The 25,282-nt window shown below is 44.3% G+C and overlaps 1 protein-coding gene and 1 long non-coding RNA gene across 3 annotated transcripts in view; one reads left to right on the forward strand and one right to left on the reverse strand.

Moving 5' to 3' along the window:
- Window positions 1-25,282, reverse strand: part of Srgap1 (SLIT-ROBO Rho GTPase activating protein 1) — a 294,864-nt gene that overhangs the window by 46,041 nt on the left and 223,541 nt on the right. The window contains exons 9-12 of one of the 2 annotated variants that reach the window (XM_050131872.1): window positions 12,783-12,980; window positions 12,037-12,121; window positions 5,231-5,258; window positions 2,253-2,286 (exon numbers count right to left, since the gene is read on the reverse strand). In XM_050131872.1, coding sequence (XP_049987829.1) covers window positions 2,253-2,286; window positions 5,231-5,258; window positions 12,037-12,121; window positions 12,783-12,980 — 345 coding nt within the window. Of the gene's footprint in view, window positions 1-2,252; window positions 2,287-2,821; window positions 2,925-5,230; window positions 5,259-12,036; window positions 12,122-12,782; window positions 12,981-25,282 lie in introns of both variants that reach the window. The other variant, XM_050131871.1, reaches the window with a different exon arrangement.
- LOC126494504 (uncharacterized) lies at window positions 12,008-23,765 on the forward strand. The gene is made up of 3 exons (XR_007590014.1): window positions 12,008-12,135; window positions 22,147-22,322; window positions 22,532-23,765. It is a non-coding gene; the product is annotated as an uncharacterized lncRNA (long non-coding RNA).

Here is a 25,282-nt window from a genome sequence, read left to right on the forward strand (position 1 = left end):
ATTTAAAAGCCACATGTATAGGATGTCAAATGAGCTTAGGGGCCACAGAAGCCGGGTAAACATGTTCTGATGGCATGCACTCTGGGAGTTACAAAGAATGACTAGGGATGGTGTGGCTTCACATGTCCTTTTAAGACCCATCTTTTAGGAATTAGCTCTCTCCAGGAAACTCGGGACTTGAAAGGGATCAGCTGACGTTGGGCACCCACTCCTGAGGAGTTTTATTCCGAAACGTTAAGAACTTGGTCTTAACATACTAGGACAATTCGGACCGTTAACTTTCCCAGTCCAGCTGGGAAGGAGAGACTGGGAATGATGCCTCTTGGCGGCCCAAACTCTTCTCCCTGTCTTCGTTGTCTCCAGAGTGGGCAACATGCTTCTTAAGACACAGTTTTATTGTCAAGCTTTAAGGCAATCAGTGGATAAGCCACTTAATGTTTCAATTACTTCTGGAGACTGTATTAGGTTTCTCTAATGAGTTCATTTGTTTTAGGAGCATACGTTTTTATGAATTCCTTAAAGAAGAGCCTTAAAAAGGAAAACACATTTTAGTGAAGGGCTAGTTGGCGCATGAACAGTGATGTGATCACATCAAAATCTACCGAGTACGCGAAGGGATCTTTCTCTGTAAGACGCAAGCATGGCTTCATGGAAGCAACATTTTACAAACAACTCATGTCACACTACAATTTAAAAGAGCGACAAATAGTTTTTACATGTGAGTGATGAAAAAGAAGGTTAGTTTACATCTCTGCTGAACTTAGCATGAAGACAGAGAATAAAAGTTTAAAAGAAAACTGTTTGCACTCAGCGAGTTTGCATCTTCATGGCATTGTATGAACCATTCTCGTCCTCACAGTCCCTTAAATGATGGCTGATTTCTTCCCAAAGATCAGTATCTCATTTAGATAGAGTGCACTTTGTAGTCAAAATATAATGAGCATTTTAATCTCATAGATGCCAGCTGTTTGGGTTGAAAATATTTAACAAGGAGTGAAATTATGGGCTACTTTCTAGCTACTACCATTCAACCATCTCTCTGTGTCTCAGTTCCCCTGTGGGAAGACGGTTTTGCTCTTGTTGTTCCTTGGTGCAATTTGGGAGAGCTCAGATACACTTTCTAGAAGTAGAGAGAGAGAGACCTCAGTACCTCTCGGTTGCCCGGGTGTCAGAGACTCTTGAGTGTTCCATCTGCAGAGCGCACACAATGGATTTTTCATGACAACGCCCTTAGACTTTCTCTAGTCCCTCAGTTTGCTTGCCTTTAGCTGACAGTTTTTAGTGGAGAATTATCAAAATCCCTACTGTGTGCAACATCTTAAGCAGCTGTTCCTGCACCCCACCACAGCAGCCAAGGGAGCAGAATGGTTCCTTTGCCTCGCTGACTTTTCTGCCTTCTCCCTGTGCCAGGCCATCAAGGGCATAGCTCACTGTCTTCCTTTGATTACTTCCCTCTTTCTGTTTAACCAGCTTCTGTCTATAAGCTATGGGGTGGGAAACTAGATAACAAGTGAAATTTGACAATAATTTATATTAAATTAGAGTCAATAGGAGCTTAAGGCTCAAGGCAACGGCTTTGTGATTGCAATTTAGGTTGTTCGGTGGCCTTTCACTTAATCCCAGGGTTAGGGTTCACTTTCAAGGTTTCCAGAGGTTTCTAATTTCTCTCTCTGTATGCACACAAGTATGGATGTATTTAAGTGCCATGTATGCAGCACACACATGCATTAATGCAATCTTTTAAATTGTTAGTGCACAGATTTAATAAATAGATCTATCTTTAAGGAAGTTAAGATGTCTATAACATAGAAATTATGGACTGTATCATACATTTAAAATGTCATTTTTCTATTATAGTTAGTTTTCAAAAATACTGTTGCCTATTTCACGAAATGTTATCTCTAACGGAAAAGTCTCTTTTTCATTCAATTTACATAAGACTCCACAATTAAACATTAAATATGTATTTGATATTTAACACTGGCTTTTCCTAGCACAAACTGCATGCATTTGCTGAAGGCATCAGGTAAAAACTGGTTCATGCACTCTTATTGGTGAGGCTTATTCCTCTTCAATTAGTATCTACTTCCCACAGGTTTTTCTAAGTAAAGCCTATTTATAAACTGTCTAATTTCCAACTGCAAACATTTTTCTTTTAAAGACCATAAAAAACTCCAGTTAAAGCCAAGCATGGGTAGGACTTGTGAATGATGCCAGCGCATAGAGACCCCTGCTTCCCTCCGGCACAATACCTGATGTCTCGCGTGAGAATTCCTTCGTCCCCGGCTAGAAGCATTATCAGAAATACAGGATGAGAAAGAAGGCAGAGAGTAAACACAGCAGAGGTACAAGATACAGACTTCAGGGCTGTACAAAATTTATCCAATATAATGAATTCCTTAAGTCATGAGAAAGCCAGACTTGTGCCTTGCTTCAGAGAGAGGCTAACACGGATTTAAAAAAAAAAAAACATATACAGTGGGCCGTCTCATTTGCACAAGTAAAGAGAAAATATTTAATCAAGTTTGTCTTTTCCTTTTTCTTGCAAATTTTGGCTTGGAAAAAGGAAAAAAAACAGGGCTTTTTCTTTGATATGATATGATATCACCATATGATAACACCCACATTTATTTCTTTCTTCAGAAGATTCTCAATCCAAATATTCTCTCTTCTCTGACTTCAGGAAATATTATATTGATTTTATGGGCGAAGCAAAGAGCCCCAGGACAGACTCGGACATAATGACCTGCCTCATTCACGGGAGGCTGAGACCATTATAGTGAGAAGCAGGGAGGTCAGCCACTGGTGACTGATGCAGTACCTTGACGAATGTCTCCAAATCCCCATTAAACAACTTAGCATTATACTGGGAGCGGGGCCTGGACTTCCTGTGTTTCTGGGGCTTAGGGGGGACGTTTGGAGGCCTAAGGGAAGGGAATATAATTACTGAGCATGGCAGAAATCAGACAATAAATGAAATACCTTAGGTCACATCAAAATAACAAAGCCAGGGGATCCTGGGTTCCTTCCCCACCCCAGCCCAGGAGAAAACACTCCCATCCTTTCCCTTCCACTTGATTTGATGTACGTATTAGATTACAGTGTTCCTATGTGCTGGAACTGGCCATTTTGTTTTGTGTTCCCATACTGAAAAATGGCAGGTATTCTAAATTGCTATTGCGAGCTATCTAGTCAAATGTTGTAAGGCCAGGTTTTTGTTTGGTTTATGGAATTACACACCAGAACATAATTGTAATCGGGTTTTGAGAGGTTTCCAAACGAGGATTTAAATGTTTTTAGTTAGTTCGTAATTCTCCAGTGCAGGTAACGTCGCAACTGCCCAGCATCCCTCATGCATTAACGGGGTTTGATTTTTATGTAAACATTTTCATGAACAGGTCAACGTGGTTTTGGAGTGTGAGGTCCGGACTTACATGAGGTACAAATTCGGTAGAAAGCAGGATGCCCTGGCCCACATATCCCTGGGGCAGTAGATCGCACCTGTCTATGTTGCTCTGGACTCTCCTGCCTGTTGGCTTTGGTGAATAAGCTTTCAGACCTGCACACACGCTCTTGCAGGCTTACACACATCCTGGGTGCCAAATCCTGCATCGATTGCCTTGCACTACTTCAGAATGAGGAAGCTAAGGCCCCAAATGATCAGACTCAATTTCCACATCTGTGCTGGTCAGCCTCTGCAAGGCGGGCAGGAGAAGGCCCGCCATGCCTACAGACTGTGTTTGCTCTTTGTGAAGCTGTCCTTTGGACTAATGTCCTGTTAAGTTCATTTGGCTTCAGTTCGGAAAGCCCAGGTTAGAAAGAAAGTCCCAGGAATTTCTGTGAGACCCTGCAGAGCTTCATTAGCTATTACCGCAGCAATCAACACGTGCAAGAGAGACCTGCTGGTACAGCCTTTCACGGTTAAACCCTTAGGCTCCCAGCAGGAGGGCCTTGACTAATGGAGCCTACAGCCAGCAGCATCTGAAGTCCTGCTGAGCTCTGGAGCTTAAAAGGAGCCTTTGCTAAAACACAGAAGTGTGTGGAGCCCTCTCTGAGACAGCACACCTTGTCCTTCCACAGCTAACATTTCTGGGATATTTTTATACACTAAATTCCAAGCTGCGCATGAAGGAAGGGCTGTGGTAGCTGTGAGGAAGTCCAACAACGGGCTGCCAAATGTTTCATCAGTGCTACCTGATGATGTCACCCTTCATTATCCTATGCGTGATTTCTAATACTGATTTTTATGTTATCAAGAGATGACTGCCCATGAAGAGACAGGGCTACGTTACAGCACTCAGAGGCACAGGGGTGTCCTGGAACTCTACCATGGAGGGTCCAGGCAGGTGGGCCTGTCACCTCGTGTAAAAGAACCAATTAAGATAGACTCTGGATTGGCTAACCTGCATAGGAGAGTTAACGTTTGGGAGGTGGTTCTGACCATCCCTGAGAATCTGCAAACTGGCCATTGATGGTCCCTGGTGTTAACAAAACCCTAGGGCACCAAAGCATCAGATATAGAAGCTAGAAGATCTGTTAGAGACCTTCCCATGCCTCCTGTCTCGTCCAGAACTCAGCCTCAAACATGTGAAGTCTTGCTACGTCAACTCCTGTGATGTCTGTCTGTCTGCTGTACAAAAGGCACCATTCAGAAACAAATGTTGCCACGAACATTCCCCAACTCAGACCAGAATCTGCTTCCAAATGTTCTGGCAAGAAGCTTTATCGTCCTACATGGATGGGTGAAGGGGCGGAGGGAGGAAGGATGTCTAAAAGGTGCTATGTGTTAGAATTCACATTTTATATCAGATTCAAAAGTAGATAGAGATCTAAAATTCTAAAAAAATTTCAATCTATCTTTACTTTTTAGACAGCATCAAGTAGGAACTGGAGAGGTAGGCGATTCCATTTACTGATACAGTCGCTCCACACCCCCTGTTACCCGTCAACTAAATTATCATCAAAGTGTCAACAGTCTATCCAAAAAGCTCATGTGTTTGGGATGAGATAAATGAAGCCCACCTAACTCTGGTGCAACTGCCTACTAAGGAGCTTTGTGATTCCGCCAAAGACAATCTTAGTACATGTCACCTGGCGAGAACCCAAGCACCTCAAAGTGCTGGCTTCGTCATGCCCCATGCCCGGATGATCTTCTGGAGTTATCAATCGCTCTTGCTAAAGAGAAAAGAAAGTGAGACAGACCACAGATTATGATCAAGTATCTTCATACCTTGTAGTCATATATTCAGCTCTATGACCTGTCAAAAAATAAAATAAAATACAATAAGTAACCTGAGTGGAATCAGTGGGTTCGATTTGTTAATCTTGTGTAGCATCAGTCCCTTATCTCTGGATACTGAGTTAATACCGAGTTACAGATCTCTTGGTAGAAAAGATGTAACTAGCATATGATCACAAATAATCCAAGGTCATTATTTTCATAAAATCTCAATCCAAAATTTGACAAATTCTATGGGCTAGAGAAACAGGTTTCATTTGGCAATTTGAGGCAGTTTCTTTTTTTTTTTTTTTTTTAAAAAAAGAAGAGAGATCTGTTTGACTAAGTTCAAACGAAAACACACCATGCATATCTAAAAGTTCCATGCTAGTGATAGTTATTTGCTCTCTTTTGATTGACAGACGAGCAAATAGGGTTGGGCGAACACAGTTTCCCATAGACTAAGTTGGTCTTCTCTCTGTGGTATGAAATCAGGGCACCGGGAGGGTACTTGTGTTCCCTGTTCTGAAAGGACACAGACAACATACAAGGGCATTAAATTATTCTACAGTCTATCACCTTGTAAGTGAAAAGTCTTTCATAGAGTTCTGTATCTAAACCGCCAGCTGCTTCTCATACATTACATATGACCTTCTTGTTGTAAATAATAGGACTGAATCATTCTAGCACGCTCACGGCCTGTACGCATTTCAAGTGTGCAAGCATCTACAACTGCTGTTACTCATCCTGCATTCAGGGTGGGACTGTGGCAAGGTGTGGGAGAGTGGAACCATTCAGCTGGTTTGTTTGCAGCATGATGAGATGGTTCTGAAGGAGTCTGAAACTACGGCTGGAGAAAGGCCACAATGGAGCACAGGCAGGTGAGCCCAGCCACAAGACAAAACCAACCGGACAACAGGCTGGTGCGAGTGGTCAGCAAACACTCCCCGGCCACAGCTGAGCCCCTCTCTCTACTTTCCTTTCTTGATAACTAGTAACGCGAGAGACTTGATGTGTGTTGATTAAATAGGGGCCAAGAGATATTCTCAGGGGACCCCTTTCTCCAGTTAGATCTGAGCCAATACAAGTTGTGGCAAGATCAGATTCTAGCCAGAGTTGCAGTGAGCAGAGTGTGGTAGATGGCACCTGATGGCCATCCGAATGGAAATGCCATGGGAAACTGGGCTAGACTGGATTTGAGCAGATGACAGACAAGCCTGAGAGTACCTGTCATTTTGTTTGGGCTGAGGCCATAGGAGCTGGCTGAGATCACCTAGGGTGAATCAGTGGGATGAGCCCAGGATTGAGGGGACAGACACTATCTGGCTTGTCTGTATTGTATTGCTAGGTTCAAAGCTTTATCATGACATTGGTGTGCTATAGTAGTAAAAACAGACCAGAAACTATCTGAATAAATGTCCTAAGCAGAAGATAAGCAACAGGTTCTCTCCAGTGTTTGAAGCACTATATATTTCCTTACTAATTTTGAGACAGTGACACTAGGCAACTTTGGTATGCTGTAGCCTAGCACTCCTGAATGTTCTGCTTTAGCCCCTGGGGACTGGCAGTATTTGTGTTTCCATACCTGGCCTGAGCACTTTATATTAAATATGCTAACTCATAGTTTTCATAACTTTTATGAAGTAGCTTCTATTATTTTTCTTACTTTACGGAAGAGATGGAGCACACAAAAACATGACCTGACCCAGGCTGTGTTAGTGTGGCATGGGCCTGGCCTAAGGTTGAGGTTTATTTTAATTACAGATCTGAAATCCCGATCAGTGTACTACATACAGTACCTTAAAAAATGTAGCAGTTGGGGTGGGGATGGAGCTCAGTGGTAGAGAACTTGCTGAACATTCGGGAGGCTGTGAGTTCAATGCTCATCCCTAACACACACACACACGCACGCACACATACACATACACACACGCACACACACATACACACATGCCACATGTGAGCAGACACACACACACGCACAGCACACATGCACACATGTGCGCACGCACACACATGCACAAACACACACACATCACATACGTTTTGGCACTGGGAAGATGGCTCAGTAGGTGATGTGCCTGCCATGTAAGCATGAGAACCTGAGTTCAGATCCCAATAACTATGTAAAAACTAAATGTGCTGGTACATGACTCTAACCCAGTGCTCGGTAGGGCAGAGACAGGAGGATCTCTGGAGCTCATTGGCCAGCTAACCTAGCCCATTGGTAAGTGCCTGCTTCAGTGAGAGATCCTGTTTGAAAAACATAAGGTGTAGAGTGACCCAGAAAGATATTTTGAGCTGGGCAGTGGTGGCGCACGCCTTTAATCCCAGCACTTGGGAGGCAGAGGCAGGTGGATCTCTGTGAGTTCAAGGCCAGCCTGGTCTACAAGAGCTAGTTCCAAGACAGGCTCTAAAGCTACAACGAAACCCTGTCTCAAAGAACCAAAAAGATATTGTTGACCTCTGAGGCCTCCACATACATGCATATGCACACGTGCACATATCCACATGAACAAGAACATATACATGCACATCTGCACTTAAACCTGGACAACACTTTGTGAGCAATCCTAGAAGGAAGGAATGGACCCCAGCTTATACTTTGACCTGCCTGGTATGGTTAAAATAAAATACAAAATAATGAATTAAATTAAAAACGACACAGACATGTGACCGTGCAAATTACTAAATACCTTCACATTTAAGTTGAGGAGCACAGCCCAATCACCTTCATGTGGTCCAATATTAGAGACACTGATGATTAGGAGAAGTGAAATATTTTCTAACCTGGAAACTTTGATATTTTTGCTCAACTATCCCAATCAATTATTTCCTCGACTGAGAAAAAGATAAATGATAAGACAACTTGTATTATTTTGCTCCTCCCACCTATGGCTGACAAAATGTACACAGAATCCATTTGGAATAACGAACTGAGAGCAGCGCCGTGGAGTCACGGCGTAACTGCACGGCCACATCGACGGCTTTTCTGGGGATCAGTCCCGTGTGCATCTCCACGGAGAAAGGGGCTTTAGTTTTTAATCTGTGTCATCATTACAGATCAATAACACATAAGCAAGGACGACTCGCCTTCCTAAAGAAATGCCAAAGCTTCCAGTGCTCACCTTGAACATTCCATCCTCCTGCCTCTGCCTTCAAGTGCTGGGACTGCAATCTTGGATAACGGGCTTCTTTTAATCCTCTTATATTTTATTTCACAATTCTGAAGAAAATTATCTTTCACACTTAAATGTTTTTTATTCAAAATGAAGGTTGGGGGCAACTTGAGGTCTAAGAGAAAAAAGACCTAAAAAATCCTATTTACAACATGCCTAGCTGGAACTGGACCTTTGGTTTGCTTCCCCAAGGAGAGGCTGGTGAGCCAACTTTCCAGCCGCTTTCCTTCCTAACTCCAACTATTGGGTGCTTCTGTAAGGAGACATTATTATTCACAATCCGATCCTCTTTTGAAAGAATATTTGTGCTCCTACTCAAAGGCAGACAATGGATTATTCCAAGATAACCTATTTAATTCCTTTGTCAAAAGCGGCATGTCTAGGAGAAGAAACAATGTAATGCAGAGATGGGCTCGCACCGGCACATTTTTCTGTTTAGCTGTACAGATATTTCTACCCCTCTTACCTCCGAACACCTCACACAAAGAAAGAACCTGATGTGAACATGAAAGCTCATTATTAGACGAAAAAAAATTTCTATGTCCCAGTTTTATAGATAGAGATCTCATTTACCGTGGCCGACTCAACTTCCATTCAAAAAAGAAACTATCTCCCTAAAAGATCTAGCAGCCTTGTTGGGCTGGGGGGGAGATGAGCGTGGCTTCCATACCCACGTGTTTCTTCTTTCTATTCTGGTGGTTTTTAAAGTCCTGGAAGTCTGAGTCTGGAGAATGGTGCCTTAGGAGCCTGATTCAGTTGCTTTGCTGGGTTGTAAATCAAAGAACTGACTGGGCCACTGGTAGCCTGCCAAGAGCCGGCAGCAAGACAGGCCAAACACATGTCTGTAGCTAGAGTTTCGTCTGTGGACGATCAGCTGCTAAATCCCAGGGCCGGGCTATTTGGTTTTACTAGGAAGGCCGTTTTCGCAGCAGCAAGTCTAGGAGAATTCAGAGGTATTCCTATCTGAAGTGTCAAGCCAGTCCCCAAACACGCCACTTAATCCTGGACTACTAACCTTATTTAACCAGATGGGACTTGGATTCCTTCCTAAGGGCTCCCTGTTAGACTGTTTTCCACGGGACAGGCGCCCTTAACCCTCCTAGTCTCCCTTGTTGTAAGCCTATTAACAGGAACAGGGCTTTCATGGAAAGTCAGCAGGCTTACACGGGCTGAACCCTTTTAAAGGGTGTGTGTGTGTGTGTCTTCTGCTCAGCTTCTCTTGGAGGTTCAAACTACGCATCCATGAGTGACCAGCAGCTGATGTCAAGCTGGCACAAATTATTGGACCAAGAGCAGCAGAGGTCTGTACCGAGTTAGTGCATAGCACCCTGATGAAAACCGTCCAGGTCCCTTTCACAGAGTTAACTGAGTGTCACACCAGGGATACTGGAGCCCACTGAAAGAAATTCCCAGACAAAGGAACCCTGTCTTAGCGTTCACAAGGTATGACAGCTTTACGGAGTGTGGCTAAGGACAGCCTTTGGCAAACGGTCTCAGCCTACAAAGCCAAAATGTAGCCCGATCCAAGAATGACATGGAGATTAACATTAACCAGTGGGGCTTTTCTCTCTGGGAGACAGACAAGAATTCATGCTGAATGACTAACATAAAAACTGCAGAATGTTGCTCCAAGCCACAGTAACCCTTGACTGTGCACGGTGCCAAGGACGAGCAGGCGCACAGCTCGGGTCCCTCGATCTCGCCGTGTCCACGGGGGCTCTCAGTCCTGGCTAACAGCCTTTCCCTGCCCTGAGGAGAATGCTATTCTCTGGGGGCAGCAAAGGACCTCGAGGGCATTGTGTGAAATACTGGGCACTTGTGAAAAAATGAGAGAAAAAAGGGAATTCATTATGAGAGAAAAGGAAAAAAAAACCCACAAAACTAAGACATGATTATACAAGAAAACTATTCAGAGATAAAAAGGTTTACAAAAAAGTTTAAACCTACAGAGGAGATCAAAGAACAGTACAAGGAATACACCGATCATCTGCACTTAGATTTCATAATTGTATATATGTTTGTATGTATGATATATGTATGTATGTATGTATGTATGTCTGTCTCCTTTTAAAAGTCCTGAACCATGCCATGGGGAAGTAAGTTCTGGACAATGTTTTTTGTTTCTTGTTTTTTTTTTTTTCCTCTCAAGAATAAGAACATTCTCTTTATGACCACAGTATCATTATAATACATAGGAAAATTAAGTCAGTAATACTTAACATATAGATTATATTCATTTTCCGTTACGCTTAAAATGACCTTCATAAGTTTTAAGTTTTGCCTTTTGGTTCAGATTTTAATCAAAGTTGACACATTTAGTTATTTTATTTTTCTTGGATGCTTTTTAATAGCTAAAACAAAACTTTTTTCTTAGGTATGACTGCCTTTCAACCCAGACCCTGGGAGCGGAGATTATGCATGGTAGCCTTTGCCTGTGGCCATTCCCTGAGGAGGATAACTCCTTTGAAGCAAACCATAAGGCAAAATGGTAGCTACACTGCCTTGTGGGCAAGGAAGGTTCCAGAATGCAGGAGGCAGAACTCAGGTATAAGACAGAAAACTCTTTTTTAAAGATTTATTGATTTTTATGTCTAAGACTGTATGTATGTGAATGCACTGTGCATGTGTGTGTGTGTGTGTGTGTATGTGTGTATATGTGTATGTGTGTGTTGCTTGAAGAGGCCAGAAGAGGGCACCAGATCCCCAGGAACTGGAGCAAGCCACCACGTGGGTGCTGGAAACCCACAACAGAGCCCAGCAAGTGCTCATAAAGGCTGACTGGCCTTTCTAGGCCTAGGAGTCTCTGTTGAATTCAGCCATTCCCACACCCCATCCTCTCACCCCACCCTGTAGTTTCTCTTGTCCTTTTCCCAATACCCACCAGGATCTAGTGTGAATAAAAAGAACTGAAGCTTTAGACCCCAGACACTTAACTAAGGTAGGGCTTTGCCTGAATAGGTTTGTTTTTCCTTTCTACATTTTATGAAGACAAAAAAGGGAAGCAATGGTGTTTATATAGTCCGCTTTGCTTGTAGTACACCCTACCCCAGTTTCCTCATTTGTAGAGATGAGGAAGCTCACAGTACCCAGTTAAGACTATAATTCAGAACAATGCCTAGTTCTGAGAATGCTTTGTTAGAACCAATGCTATTGTGTTGTGACCACACACAGGAATGTACATATACCATTAGATCATTTCTCAACTACCAACAATGCCTACGGGAAGAAAAAGAAAATCGCCCAGACTGGACAAACTGGTTTCTACAATCCCAAAAGGCAACAGATGGGGCAGTTATTAGCCCATGCAAATGGACAGGGGTGAGCCTGGAGGGCAGAGACCTCCCCACCCCAAGTAGAGCAAGCAGAGACTGGGGTCAGTGGGTGTGGGTCCCTCCCTAAAGGAACCTCCACACCAGAGATAGTCTTGCTTGGATTTACCTCTAAGCTTAAAATGGCTTCAGAGAAGAACACAATTCTCAGTGAGACAGGCCAACTGAATCTAAATGTACATAAGTTGAAGGCATGTGTGTGTGCGCACGCACACACGCACACATACACATACACTTCACACTCTTCAAGGAACACTCATCACACAACACACAGGCCAAATCATTTTCCCGTTTGCTCCCAGTGACCGACCTTCTCCAAGAGTCCTCTGCAGCAAGTCATGCTTAGCCTGAAGCTTTGTGATGAGATTACTGCCTTCCAAGAACTCTCGGAGTTTCTGCAAAAGGATAGGTAAGAACTTAAACCCATTCAGCGTCTAGGGCCTTCCAAGAGGGGTGCTAAAGTGTAGCTGCTTTGTGTCCTAGAGTTCTGCTACTCCCAGTGTGGTCTCTAGTCTAGCGGAGTCAGCCATCTCCTGGGAGCCAATGGGAGATACAAGCGCTGGGCTCTTCCTCCCCAGATCTGTTGAAATGGGCTATATTTTAGCAAACTCCCCAATGACCTGTACCCACATGAATGGGGGAGGGAGCCTGGACGGGGAAAAAGGGGCAGGAGGAGCTGAGTTCCGGTCTCCAGTACTGGGCACGTATCAGTAACCTTGGCACTAGGGTGAGGGGTGGAGACAGGAAGATCCCAGGGGCTTGATTGACCACATTGACTACTGGTTCAGAAAGAAACCTGTCTCAAAAAACCAAGATGGAGGAATAACTGAGTAAGACATCCTCACATCTGCTCAACACCCAACCTCCTTCCAGTCTGTTTCAAAGAAATCCCATCTCCTAATGCCCACCCGGACCGGCTCAGTCTGGAACTGTGAGGGTGTGCAGGTGAACATATTTTTAAATCAAGGCCTCCAGGAGACTGTGGCGTCATGGCAGAGGTGCCCAAGGCAAGCGAGGCCCTGGGCTCCGTCGGGAGAGGCTGGGGAGTGGGCGCACCATGAAGTAGAAATGCTCCGTTTCTTGCTGGTTAGCACGTCTCTTGGCGATGCTGGGTTTACTCAGGTAGGTTTCAGACACGGTGGACTTGACGGACTCTGTGGACCGGCTGTGCTGGAAGCACTCGGACACATCGTAGTCTTCGATAGTGACCATATCTTGGATAGTCTGGAGGGTGGCTTCGGTCGTTTTCTTGACCTGGGCACAGAAAAACATTTCTCTCATTAGCATATTGCTCTGGGAGCCTCAGGTTTCTCAGCCAAAGTCAGTCCCTGAGGAGAGATTACTTCAGAGTGGTGGGTGGAGGAAGAGAGGCAGGCCAGTTGGACCTCAGGCCACCAGTCTGTGCCCTTATAAATCTCACAGACTTCTGGAGACTCCCGATTTCATTTCTGTTTACTATTACCTTTTAATTAAAGTAAACCCGCAAACAGAAAGAATGCACAGACCATAAGTATACAGCCCGAGAAATAATCTCCAAGTGGACACACCTGTGCAAACACTGCTCAGACCCGAAGTGTACTTTATGGACGCCCTCACTGTCCTTCAAATAAAACCCTCACACCTTTCTTCCTCTCGATCTACTAACCTCCCTCCTGCCTTGATTCCTGTCTTTTTTTTTTTTTTTTTTTAAGTTTGGAACCAAAGCCAGAAGCTTATATGTGCTATGAGCAAACATCCTTCCTCAAAGCCACACACCAAACCCTCCCCTGAATTCTAATATTTTCGTGGTGTTTTATACAAACAGAACAGTACAGCTTATGTCTTTAAATCTGATTTCTTTCGCTCAGTGACAACAAGATTCATTTCTCATGACAAATTCTCAAGTATTTCACTACTTGACATTTATTGCCAGCCCCTGTGATTGATTGATGATTAACTTTTAGTTTGGGTCTTTTATGAATTAACTACAATTCATGAAAATAATTTTGATGGGATATGCATACATGGACAGAATTGCTGTATATGGAAAATGGCAGACTGTTCTCTAAAATAATGCCATGTATATTCCCACCAGCCTGGTGGACAATTCCCATCACTCCGCATCCTCGTCAACAGTTGGCACTGTCAGGCCTTTCATCTGGGGCACTGTGCTGGTGTGCAGTGGTCTTCGGCCGTACCCATAAGTATCTCCCTGTTGTATGAGCTTGAGCGTATTAGCCTATGTGACAGGTACCCGGAATCTCTCCTGTGAACACTTCGTTGAGACCTGTCAGTCAATACTCTACTGGGCTCTGAGTCTTGTTATTCATTCATGTTACTAATTATTTTCCCACTCTTGGCTTCAGCTCCATTACTGTCTACATGAATACAGCTTCTACTTTTATTTTTATAAATTTTTTAGTGAGTGTTTGTGTGTGTGTACGTGTGTGTACATGTGTGTGTGTACTGTGTGTGCGTGTGTGTACGTGCACATATCTGTGTACATTTGTGTGTACGTGTATGCGCGTGTGTTGGACATGTGTGTGCACATGCCGCGGCACTTGACTGGAGGTCAGAGGACAACTCTGTGGAGTCGTCACTTTTACAGGGTTCCCAGGCTTGAGCTCAGGTCCCCAGGCTTCTGTGGTACATGCCTTTAGCTGCTATGTCGTCCTCCTGACCCTGGATTCCACTTTTGATACAATTATTTTTTCAGTTCTTTCCTTTAGGACTAGAGCTTGCTGTGCCCTACTTATGAAACATTTCTTCATCCCACGGTCACAACGTTACTTAATCCTACTTCCTAGTGCTTTGAAATTTATCTCCTAGCCTCACCTTAATATTTGCTTAATCCTACTTCCTAGTGCTTTGAAATTTATCTCCTAGCCTCACCTTAATATTTGCTTTTTATTTATCAAAGATGGCTTCATCTGTGCTCATAAAATCTATCGTGAATTAACAGGTTTTCTTTTTGTCATCTAATATAGAGTCTAGAGTTTAGCTCTATTGGCCTTTTCTAATTCAGATACTATTTTATAATACATTGTCATAGGAAATTAGATATATAGTTCTACACACTTAACTGAGACATTATTACTTTTATTTATCCAATATTAATCTTGATTTATCCATTTATTTAATAGGTTCTTTGATCTCCATTGCTTATATTTTAAAAGTAACCACTGGGAATTCTTTTTAGTTAAGTCTGTTTTATCTACTTGAAATTGAAAGTCTTTTATCTCTCTTCAAGTATGAAGAACTGTTAGACAGTTATTCTTCAGTATGAAACGTGCCATTGTACTTTTTGTGGCTTCCATGTTCTTGCTGAGTAAAACTTTTACCTTTAGCCTGTCATTGCTTTGAATGAAATCTTTCTCCCCTCCATCTTCCTTTAAAGCCTCCTATCTATCTTTGGCTTCTATACTTTCACCATGTCTAGGTACTCATACATACATTTCTATCTCTTTCATTTGTGTGTGTGTGTGTGTGAATGCACATGTTTTACAGTGGGATTGTGAGGACAGCTGACAACTTGAGACTTTGTCCTCTCCTTCCATGTTTGTCCCAGGGAGGAGCTCAGGTTGTCAGACTTAGTCCCACATACACACAGATTTTAAAGACAGATCCTAACTGAGTGATCTGTTTAACTTCTGGCTTTTCTCCTTGTCTTTTAAGCTACTCCCTCTGTTTCTAAGAGGCCAGTTACAACAGCATACTGTGTTCTCTTTGCCTCGTAATCCTTTTCTTTTCTTCTGTATTTTCTATTCTTTTGATTTTACTGGTAGGATGATGATTTCCCCTCTGAGATGTCCTTTTTGGCAATTCACTCTTCGGCTGTGTCTAATCTACTAACAACCCACCACTTTGAAGTGGCTTGCCTGTCATTCTTAGCTCTTCAATGGCTACAAGGTTATTTCCCGATCTCTTATCTCGCTGCTTGTTTTCTCTGCTGAAATCTAAGCTGGTTTTCATCTCCTTGAGTCCAGGAAGAAGTTCTTCTGTAGCATGTTTCTGATAATTTCACTGCTGGTAGCTTCTGTGGTCTGTCTTTGGGATTTACAATTTCTTCTGGCTATCACCAGTGGCTTTTCCAAATTAGGTACACTTCTTGTACTTAATTATCTTTCTTACACATGTAAAAAATTTTAATGTCCCTTACATTTATTTTATTTATTGTGTGTAAATGTATGGGAACACCCATGCCATAGGGTGCATATGAATGTCAGGGGAAAACCTTTGGTAGTCAGATCTTTTTTTCCACTGTGTAGGTTCCAAAGATCAAACCTAGGTCTTTAGGCTTGGTGGCAAGTGCCCCTACTGACTGAGTCACCTTGTTGGCCCTTGCTAGACATCTCTACACAGATATCTAGAATTGAGGTCTAAACTAATCTCATCAGCCTCCAAAAACAAAGTTTGTTTTTCCAAGCTTACAGGACATCTGTAGCTTAGAATTTGTAGATTTTATTACAGCTCAAAATATTGGACACACTTCCTTTTGGGAGGCTCTGGTTCTTGTGTCATGGGCTTCATGCTTTGGCATGTACTTTGTCCTGGACAATAAAACATGAATGCAAGAATTGGCTGAGTGATCCACACCATCATTCTAAGAAGTGGAAATCTTTTTAATTACATAAAACAACAATAAAACCCAAGGCCGTTGAGACTCAGTGGGTCAAGGTGCTTGCTGTCATGCCTAATGGCATGAATTGGATCCTCGGAACCTACCTGGCTGGAGGAGACAATTGACTATTGTTAGCTATCCTCTGACCTCCACAAGTGTGCCATGACACGCGCACGCACGCGCACGCACACACACACACACAGAGAGAGAGAGAGAGAGAGAGAGAGAGAGAGAGAGAGCAGGAAGAAACATATTGCGTGGCTAGAAAATCAGAGCAATCCATCAGTACTAGTCTGGATACTGAAAAATGATCATGCTATGGAACTTCTTAAAAAGATGCAGAGAATGCCTGGTGGCTCACAACTTTCATCCCAGCACTCAGTAGGCAGAGGCAGGGGGATCTCCATGAGTTCGAGGCCAGCCTGGTCTACCGAGCGAGTTCTAGGACAGAACTTGTCTCAAAATAAAAATAAAAATTTGCAGAGAATGTAATAGATTTTGTTTTTAGATTTCCTGGAGTACGCATTATGTGGAGAGCAGCTTTCTCTGTGAAAAAGCACATTTGGACATTGCTGTAAGTGCCCATTACTATGGGCAGCAGCTTCACAGGCCAGGACTGTCCGCCTCTGCCCATGAAGGTTAGGAGACTCACTGCCTTAGGTCAGGCCAATGTGTTCCTGTTACCTGTGGAGACATTTCTGAAATGGGCACGAGGCGCATACACCATATTTCTAAATTAAAGCATACTTTTAAATATGATTTCATGTATCTATGCATAAGTAAAGTGATGGTTACTGAAGGCAGATATATTTTGATAGCTCCCCGAGTTTATATTCACATTAGGAAATGGAAAGTCTGTTAGTTGACTGAAACACTATTAGATAAGTGGTACCCCTCTTTACTCATGGAAACTCCTGCTATTTTACCAAGATATGTGAAACTCTGCGCTGTTCTCTCAGGCAAGGCACTGTGGGAGTCGTGTGGGGGTCAAGAAGTAGGCACCAGTCAAAAAGGACTCAAGATAGAAGATGGAAGGGAGCAAGCTTGGTCTCTCGGAGCCACAGCAAGCAGCTTCATGAGTGGGAGAAAATATAGCTTTCAGAGCAACATGCTAATCAAGTCCCTGGCACAGCGCAGCCAAGGGATGGGCAAGGGGGGGGGGCACCGCAACTGCGGTCACCGCAACCGCAACCGGGAGGAGCTGGAAGAACTGGTGTGTCGGCTCAGTTTCCTGCTTTTAAAATATACTGGGGCCAATGAGCAATAAAAGGGAAAGACAGAAAGGAAGAAATAAGCCAGGAGATTTAACTTGGGGCAGAGGTCATGATCGCAGAGCTGGGGAGAAACACCTGAAGTGAAACCTCTAGGCACATTTGAGGGACATTCAAGTGATAGAAGTGGAGGGTTTATTTTTTTTAAAGGAAATTTCTTAAGTGTAAAATAAAAATGACCAGAAATAGCAGTGTAAGGTGAAGCACAACTTCCAAAGTTACAGAAAAATGCTAAGACCTGAAAGGAGAAAGTGAGTTAGATTGGGAGTGTTGATAGTTTCTACTTAAATCGCAAGTTCCCAGTGCCGACTGCCGAAAACAAGAAGACAGGAAACTCCCCCAAACTCCCAAGAAGGCCTGACCCCAAACTAAACAAACAAAAATCACCACGAGTGAAAATTAAAATCCATGCCTGTAGTTTGCCCTAGATGACCTGTCAGTGGGTTGGAATTTTGTTAATTAAAGTACGCTCACTGAGACAGTAAAGATAGCCAGCTATAAAACAACATCTCACTAGAAGCATGTTCCGGTGGTTAAGATACCCAGGGGTAGCAGTGTTTAGCAAATGCACCCACACGGATCGTACGCACCAAGAACCAAATCAACTGTTGTTTTCCTCTGAGTGAGAACCTTCCTCCTCAGAAACGGCGCGTCACAGTTCAATCTGGAGTTGCCGGGAGAAATAAGACTGGGACCTGTGTCTCATCCCGTGGGGTGCTCCAAATGACCGCAACTCTGACATACACGCATGATAATGGGTGGCAGAGGGGATTCACCAAAAAGAAGACACCACGGCTAACGGTGCTCACACCGACTCCCCACTGGCTGCAGGGAAACACGGGTGCGTTCGGTAGAAGCGAATGCCAAATAATTGAAGAAGGACACATGAAAAAACACATTTTTGCCGTCAAGGCTGTGGATAAAAATGGGTGATGGGGGAGAGGTAACTCCTGCGGGATTAGAAATATGATCATCATCATCACTATTAGTGTGTTTGTATGTGTGCATGTGTATGCATGTGTGCATTGCACGCTTAGGGTGTTTATGTCATGTCCATAAGTCAATGTATGGGAGGCCAGAAGAGGATGCTGGCTGTCCTTCTGTATTGCTGCTGTCTTCCTTTCTGCCTTGAGATGGGGTCCTTGCTGAACCGGAAGCTCACTCTGTTGGCGAGGCTGGCCAGACGGTTGTCTCCACCCGCCTGTGCTGGAGTTACACACCTGTGTTACCATGCTCTGATTTCACGATGTGGGCGCTGGGGATTTGGACTCAGGTCTGCATCCCCGCACAGGGGCACTGTTACTCTGAGCCATCAAAAGTCCTTCCTGTGAGATTTACACATATTGGCTCTTGGTTGTTCAGTCCTTAGGACAGTCTTTGGAGAGAACCTGGAAGGCCCTTTGCTAGTCTCCAGCTCCTGCCCTGGCCTCCCCTCTCTCCTCCTCTCTTAACAGTGGAACCGATCCCCGTGACTGTCTGAGCTGGATAAGGTATTACAGAGCCGAAAAGCATCTTGCCTTTGTTGCTCTACCTGGTCTTAGTTGAGGGGTGGTGGTTGCTCCAGAACCACCAGACAAGGCCCCATTGATCCTCTATTGGCCAGCATCTGAGGTTGTATTTATAAACACTGGGGTCACTTGATATTTTTTTTTTATTTATTCTTGGGGCTGCAGAGATGGCTCAGGGGTCAAGAGTGCTGCTTGTTCTTTCAGAGATCCTGAGTTCAATTCCCAGCACCTACATGGTGGCTCACAACCACGTCTAGTGGTGCCCTCTTCTGGCATGCAGGCATAATACTGTGTATGTGATAAACAAATCTTTAAAGAACATAAAAATTCAGTCTCAGCAGTGACAGAGCTTAGCCCAAGGATGGCAACAGCATTGTTGCCCAGGGGCTCTCAGAACACAGTTCCTGCCTCCAACTGTCTCGGGAAACCTGTGTTCCTGATTCTGATTCAATCGTCCTGATGGACAGAACTGACTCTCACTGTGGCTGAGAGGATGACTTCAAGTCCCTTGCTCATAAGCATCTGGGACAGCATTTAGAGGTCTATGTCTCTGCCTATTTGGGGCAACATGAAGGCAGGAATGATTTATTCCTCTTAATGTCACTCATGATTTGTGCAGTGGACCTCAGAAGACTCAGAGAAAGTCTGTTGGTGGAGGTGAGGTTGAAGCCACTTCCCTCCTCAGGGATGCTGAAGTGCTCTCTGCACAGAGCAGCAGCCTGCTCCGCCCAGCCCTTCTGAGCTCTGCCACCCGCCAGGGCTGTGTACCTGTATTCATCTTCCAGAAACTCTCCTCATCTCCCCCGTGGGTTCTTGTGGATCAGTGTCCTCCCTTCTAAGAGCTAAAGCTTGTTTGAAACAAACACAGTGTATGTGTGTTTGCAGCGGAAGACAGTAGACTGTTCTCAATTTTGTCTGCAAGACACCGTCACTTAAGGGACAGATGGCAGCTGTCATTCACCAAGGCTGTCACTGTCAGCTCCGCACTGGAAAGCTGCAGGCCAGCTGCAGATGCTGCAGGCTGGTGACAAAAGCCACAGAGAAGACAGAGATCTGAAACAAAGATTAGAACTAGGTAGGTTACCTGCTCCAACTCTTAGATCAAGTTTGAAAAGGAACTGAAGATTCCCATGGAGGGTTCAGTCATGGGTTTATATAACTTGGGGTTTTGTTTGCAGTCATTGATAATGTGAATGGAAAAAACCCCACTTTTTTGGTGTGTGTTGTGTGTGTGTGTGTGAGAGAGAGAGAGAGAGCTTACCATGAAGGAAGGATTTACAATGGAAATATTTTAACTCTACGTGTCATGGAAGTTGTTTCAGCTTGCCTAAAATCTTGCTTGTTATGGCTGAACATACCTTGTCTAAGGCAAATGTCTTTGTAAGTTCATGAAATTCTCCTTAGCAAGCTGCTGGTCGGAGATTTGAAGCAGCGCCATGGAATTCCACGCGGGATCTTAGCGCAGCTAACACCCAGGCCGCTGCTCCACGCGGGGCTCTTAACGCAGCTAACACCCAGGCCACTGCTCCACGCAGGGATCTTAGTACAGCTAACACCCAGACTGCTGCTCCATGCGGGGATCTTAGTACAGCTGACACCCAGGCTGCTGCTCCACGCGGGGATCTTAGCACAGCTAACACCCAGGCCGCTGCTCCTCTTCCCCTCAGGTGGGCAGACACACTCGCAGCATCTCAGACAGTCTGGCTGCTTTGTTCTACTAGAACAATGTCCTGACGGCACAAAAGTGAAGGCTCCATTTTCCATACCAAACCCTGGGACAAAGGTGTGAAAACGACAGCGTTCTTAAAGCCAGCACAATGAGAGGCAGCGCCATTCTACTTCTAAGAAGCTCTCATTTCCCACCACTAAAAAGTTTGTGTGTGTGTATGTGTGTGCGTTCATATCTGTGAGTGAAGATGCGCGTGCGCCATGACACATGTGTAGAGGTCAGATGACTACTTTGGGTGCCCATCTCCACTTTCTACCTTGTTTGAGATGTCCTGGTCACTACGGCATATGCCCAACTAGTTGGCCCATGAGTTTCCAGAGATTATCCTCTTCCCATGTCCTGCTTTGAGTAGGAACGCTGTGCTACTGTGTCTAGTCTTTTGTGGGTTGTGGGGACCCGAAACCTGGTCCTTGCCCTTGGATAGCAAATGTTTACCCCTGGAGCCATCTCCCAACCCCTTAAATGCCCTCTTTTTTCAGGAGCGCACAGTATGAGGGATGCTAAGTAAGCATTGGGGGATTATACTTGCACAGGATGAGGGATGCTAAGCGAGGAATGGGGGTTATACTCCAGGAGGAATTATAGCAGCGGCTAGCTTTGAAAATGACCACAGGCAAATATTCTTAAGATGAAAATGAAGGAAATGACGTCACAGGTTGGTGTAGGTGGGGAAGGGTTTTGAAATGTTTATACTACACGGCTCTCATTCTGTGAATATCAGATATCCTGCATTTCAGATATTTAAATTATGATTCATAACAGTAGTAACACTACAGTTATAAAGTAGCAATGAAATAATTTTATAGTTGGGGGTCACCACGCCATGAACTGTATTAAAGGGTTGTGGCATTAGGAAGTTTGAGAACCACTGGTCTCCAGTGAGAATTCCAGGGGATGTGGCCAAGGGACTGAAAACATAAGAAGTAAACAGTTAAGCCGCGAAATGACAATGGCACAAGCCCCTCTGCATGTCTGTCTGATACGATGTAACTCATCCCTTTCCGAGCCTTTCCTGTTTTTTACAAACATCTCTTGCTTCTTGCTTGCTTCTATTAGGGTGGACATTGTAAAAATAAAAAATAACAGTGGAAATGAGGAGAGAGGGCAGAATGAGAACTCAGAAACCAGGAAGTGCCGAGACTGAGGTGAGGGCACATGAAGGCCCCTCCCGTGGTTGCCCCGTGGTAATGTGGCCCCAATGTGGCCCCAATGATGTGCCAGGTCTTCCAAGGTTTTAGGATACTGATGACTCTATGCAAAACTCCCTGTCTTTGTTTTATATTTTCCTGACTGCATCTTATCTGTATTCCAGGCTGGTCTTGCATTCACAGTCAATCTCCTGCCTCAGCCTCCCAAGCGCTGGATCACAGGTGTGCTGTCATCACGCCCAACACAACTTCCAGTTTTTAATGAGAGCAACTGAGTCTTTAAAATGAAGTGGTGTAGAGCAAAGACAATTTGTCCCTGGGCCATAAAGGGTCCCCACAGGTTAGTCTAAAAATTCCCTTCCTAGGGGGTTACCTCATGTGGCAAAGGTCCACACTATTTAACTGCGCAGTCTCCACAATCAAAGTTCTTCAGGAGTGATCTTGGCACAGGAATTCACAACTCTATGTGGTTAGCTAAAGTTTCCCAACAAGGTCTGGGCTTAGCATCTGCACAGACAAGCGAATCACTGTATGTTCTGTTCCCTGTAGGTTTTGGTTTGGATATCTGCTTGCCGGTTTTACATCCCTTCTCTTAGAGGAAGACAGGGGCGAATTCCTTATTTAGGGTAAAGACGGGAGCCACAAGGGATCTCCAAATCAGCGAGGTTGTTCCCACAAAAACCACTTCCTCTCTTTGCCTCTCCCGGAAATCAAGGCTGACCAGGATGGAATCATCTCCACCCCTCACATCAGGAAAAACACCTGGAATGTCACACCTGCTCCACAACATTCAGGGAATGAATGGGGCAAAGAACACAACTCCTTGATGTGTTTTCTATGATATCAGCTCCATCACCAACTTACCCTGAGGGAGAACCAAACTGCTTTATAATGTCAGGCCTCTGTATCTACTGAAGAAATCCTCTCCTCCCTCGTACCACTGGAAATCGAAACCAAGAACTCAGTCCAGTCATTCCTTATGGGGACGCCCACTTCCTCACAGTGCCCAGCAAACCAGAGACTGCTGTGCTGGCCACCTCGCTTTCCAGTTCTTTGACTCTAGAGTAAGCCTTTAAAGGGTGGCAGTGAAAAGAAGCTACCTGCCTTTTCTAGCACGTGAGGCTGCGTGTGTCTTCCCCACGCCTAATGTGGTCACAAACTCTAACTATATAGCAGCCAGACGCAGAACTGGAGGTTGAATGAGAGGGCAAGTGGAGATGAGGTGCCTCACTCTCTTTTGGCCAGATTTTCTGATTTTTTTTTTCTTTTCTGAGACAGGGCTTCTCTCTGTAACCTTGGCTATCCTGGAACTTGCTCTACAGACCAGGCTGGCCTTGAACTCAGAGATCCACCTGTCTCTGCCTCTGGAGAGTTGGGATTAAAGGCATGCACCACCACTGCCTGGCTGATTTTTTTTAATATTTATTTATTATGTATACAATATTCTGTCTGTGTGTATGCCTGCAGGCCAGCAGAGGGTACCAGACCTCATTACAGATGGTTGTGAGCCACCAGGTGGTTGCTGGGAATTGAACTCAGAACCTTTGGAAGAACAGGCAATGCTCTTAACCTCTGAGCCATCTCTCCAGCCCTGATTTTTTTTTTAAACAACTGAAAACTTCAAAGCCAAATATAACAAGCCTGTGGCCTGCCAGCTTCGACCCTGTGTATAATACAGAATTTTCCTGGGGTTTAGGAAGTATTTTCCAAGTAAAAGAGCAGGAAGATATGAAAACAAAACAAAACACAGAACAGGACAAAATAAAACAAATCACTGAAAGTTCCCAGATATAAACAGTGTATCCACTAAGAGCCAGCACCTTGCAGTAGGCTACTGAGTGTCTCATAGTTCCTAGCTAAGCTGTAGCCTCCCAGGACAATAATGGGGTCCTTTATGAAGGCTCATTTGTGAACTGACTACACCAGAGGTTCTCGCCTTCCTAACACTGTGACCCTTAATACAGTTCCTCATGTTGTGGTGACCTCCAACCATAAAATTATTTTCATTGCTACTTCATACCTGTCATTTTTCTGCTGTTATGAATCATAACATAAATGTCTGTGTTTTCAGATGGTCATAAGTGACCCTCGTGAAAGGGCCAGTTGAATGGGGGGGAGGGGTGTCGTGACCCACCTGTTGATTGATAACCACTGTTTTACTAGAAATAACTCAGGTTGCATCTTGAGTAAAGGCTGGTTTGGTTTCTCTAGTAAGAATGGAAGCAAAAAAACCAAACCAAACCAAACCAAAATACTCAACAGTAGGTTTTGATCAACTTGCAATCGTGTAGAGACACATTGTTCTTTAAATTTTGTTTTGAAGTATGTGTGGGTCTGTCTGTCTGTCTGTCTGTCTGTCCAGGGCACCCACAACAGACCACTGGGTCCCTGGAGTTGCAGGCAGTGATAATCCACCCAGCATGGGTACCAGAATGAACTGGGATTTCCTGGAAGAGCAATGAGAGCTCCTAACAGCTCAGTCATCTCTCCAGCCCACAAGCATCCCAGTGAGATGAAAGCAGAGCAGGATACGTAAGGGAATTGTGAGAATCTGCTTTATTATTTATTTTTCCAATTTTAACTATTTATTTAAATATCATTTATCTGTTTGTGTGCTTATTTATTTATTTTGGTGAGTATACGTGCAAGGGTGTGTGCAGGTGCCCATGTAGGTGCCAGAAGAAGGTGCCGGACTCTGGAGCTGGCATTACTGGCACTTGTGACCTTCTCCCCCATGTGGGTGCTGGGATCTGAACTCTGGTTCCCATAGCAGCACAAGAAGTCCTCCACCACCACTTAGCAAACTGCCCCACCCCTTATTCTCTGGGTTTCTCCCTTTCTTTCTTTTCTTTTTTTGGCTAACAAATCCCAGGCTGGCCTCAAACTCAATATGTAGCCCAAGGAAGACTTTGAACTTCTGATCCTCTTGCCTCTGTCTCCTGAGTGCTGGGGTTACCCCACGTCATCCGTCTGGCACTGGAGAGTGATGTGCAAGCCAACACTCCACCAGGGAGCTACACCCCTGCTCCAGTGATAGACTTTGTTGGTCTGAGTTTGTTCTTTATAGCACATTCTACACTCCAGAAGTTATCCGTTTCTGGGTAACTTCTTTTGGGGCTGTCAATCACAAGACAGCATCAAGTCTGGCCAATTAGAGAGTTCCATTTCCTGGATGCAATGGTTGTTCCAGACTTCAGCCCAGCCATCGAAGAGCTAATCTTCCCTCACTGGGTGAGGACATGGGATGATATGACCAGCAGTAGGACCCTGGAGCTCTGGAGCTCTGCCCTAAATCTAACC

This window comes from Alexandromys fortis, unplaced genomic scaffold, assembly GCF_014885135.2.
Source record: "Alexandromys fortis isolate MF-2015 unplaced genomic scaffold, M_Fortis_MF-2015_v1.1 scaffold_371, whole genome shotgun sequence".
In the NCBI taxonomy this organism is placed as follows: domain Eukaryota; kingdom Metazoa; phylum Chordata; class Mammalia; order Rodentia; family Cricetidae; genus Alexandromys; species Alexandromys fortis.